Source organism: Buceros rhinoceros, unplaced genomic scaffold (genome assembly GCF_000710305.1).
Source record: "Buceros rhinoceros silvestris isolate BGI_N320 unplaced genomic scaffold, ASM71030v1 scaffold7773, whole genome shotgun sequence".
Classification (NCBI taxonomy): Eukaryota; Metazoa; Chordata; class Aves; order Bucerotiformes; family Bucerotidae; genus Buceros; species Buceros rhinoceros.
The window spans coordinates 87,657-88,333 of record NW_010403030.1 but is presented as its reverse complement, the minus strand read 5'-3'; the positions used below and the strand labels follow the sequence as shown (position 1 = coordinate 88,333).

The window sequence follows — 677 nt, the reverse complement described above, 5'->3', positions numbered from 1 at the left end:
GACATCCAGATGACAGTTGTGTTCACAGCTAATTGCAATGTGCAAGTTCTGCCGCAGTTTATTGTGGCTCCCACTGTTGCAAATCTGAATTAAAATGAACGCTACTGAAATGTATCACCCCTTTAGGTACCAGCCCGCTTTACTGGCAGGTTCTGGGGCCATTCCAGCCTCCCCTGGACACACTCATGCTTTGCCTCCTTTGCTAGCGTGAGTGAGGGACACACAGTCTCAAGTGGATAGAGGATAACATTGACAAGCTCATTGTTTCTTAATTTATCACCAACAAACAGGCAATTAACGAACTCCAAATACTTCTCTGCTGTATACCTTGGATCTCTTGTCCCCTTTGCAACAGAGCACAGCTAGGTTTAAATGATGATATCGTAAACTCGACCCACTCTTCCCAGCCACTCCCGTACTGCCTGGCGGACACGGATATCTGTCACATGGCAAGTCAGCTGGCTGATACAGGGGAACACGGCCGGCTGCAGGGCTGTGAAAGTTTGGTCTGGCAGGGCCTGAATCTGATTGAGAACTGTCAGCACCATGTTGGTCCACGCCTACAAACAAAGTGGATACAAAAGAAGACTCTTTAGAAGACCTTTTTAAATTGATGAGCCCATTGGTTGAGGCAGAAAATAAGGTGTCTGCAGCATCATGAAGAGGACTGAGGAATG

The 677-nt window shown here is 47.3% G+C and overlaps 1 protein-coding gene across 1 annotated transcript in view; it reads right to left on the bottom strand.

The window, feature by feature from the left end:
- Window positions 1–368: 368 nt before the first annotated feature.
- KIAA1244 (KIAA1244 ortholog) overlaps window positions 369–677 on the bottom strand; it is an 87,887-nt gene continuing 87,578 nt past the window's right edge. Inside the window, exon 34 of the mRNA XM_010132843.1 lies at window positions 369–560. Within this exon, the coding sequence (XP_010131145.1) occupies window positions 369–560 (192 nt within the window). The remainder of the gene's footprint in view (window positions 561–677) is intronic.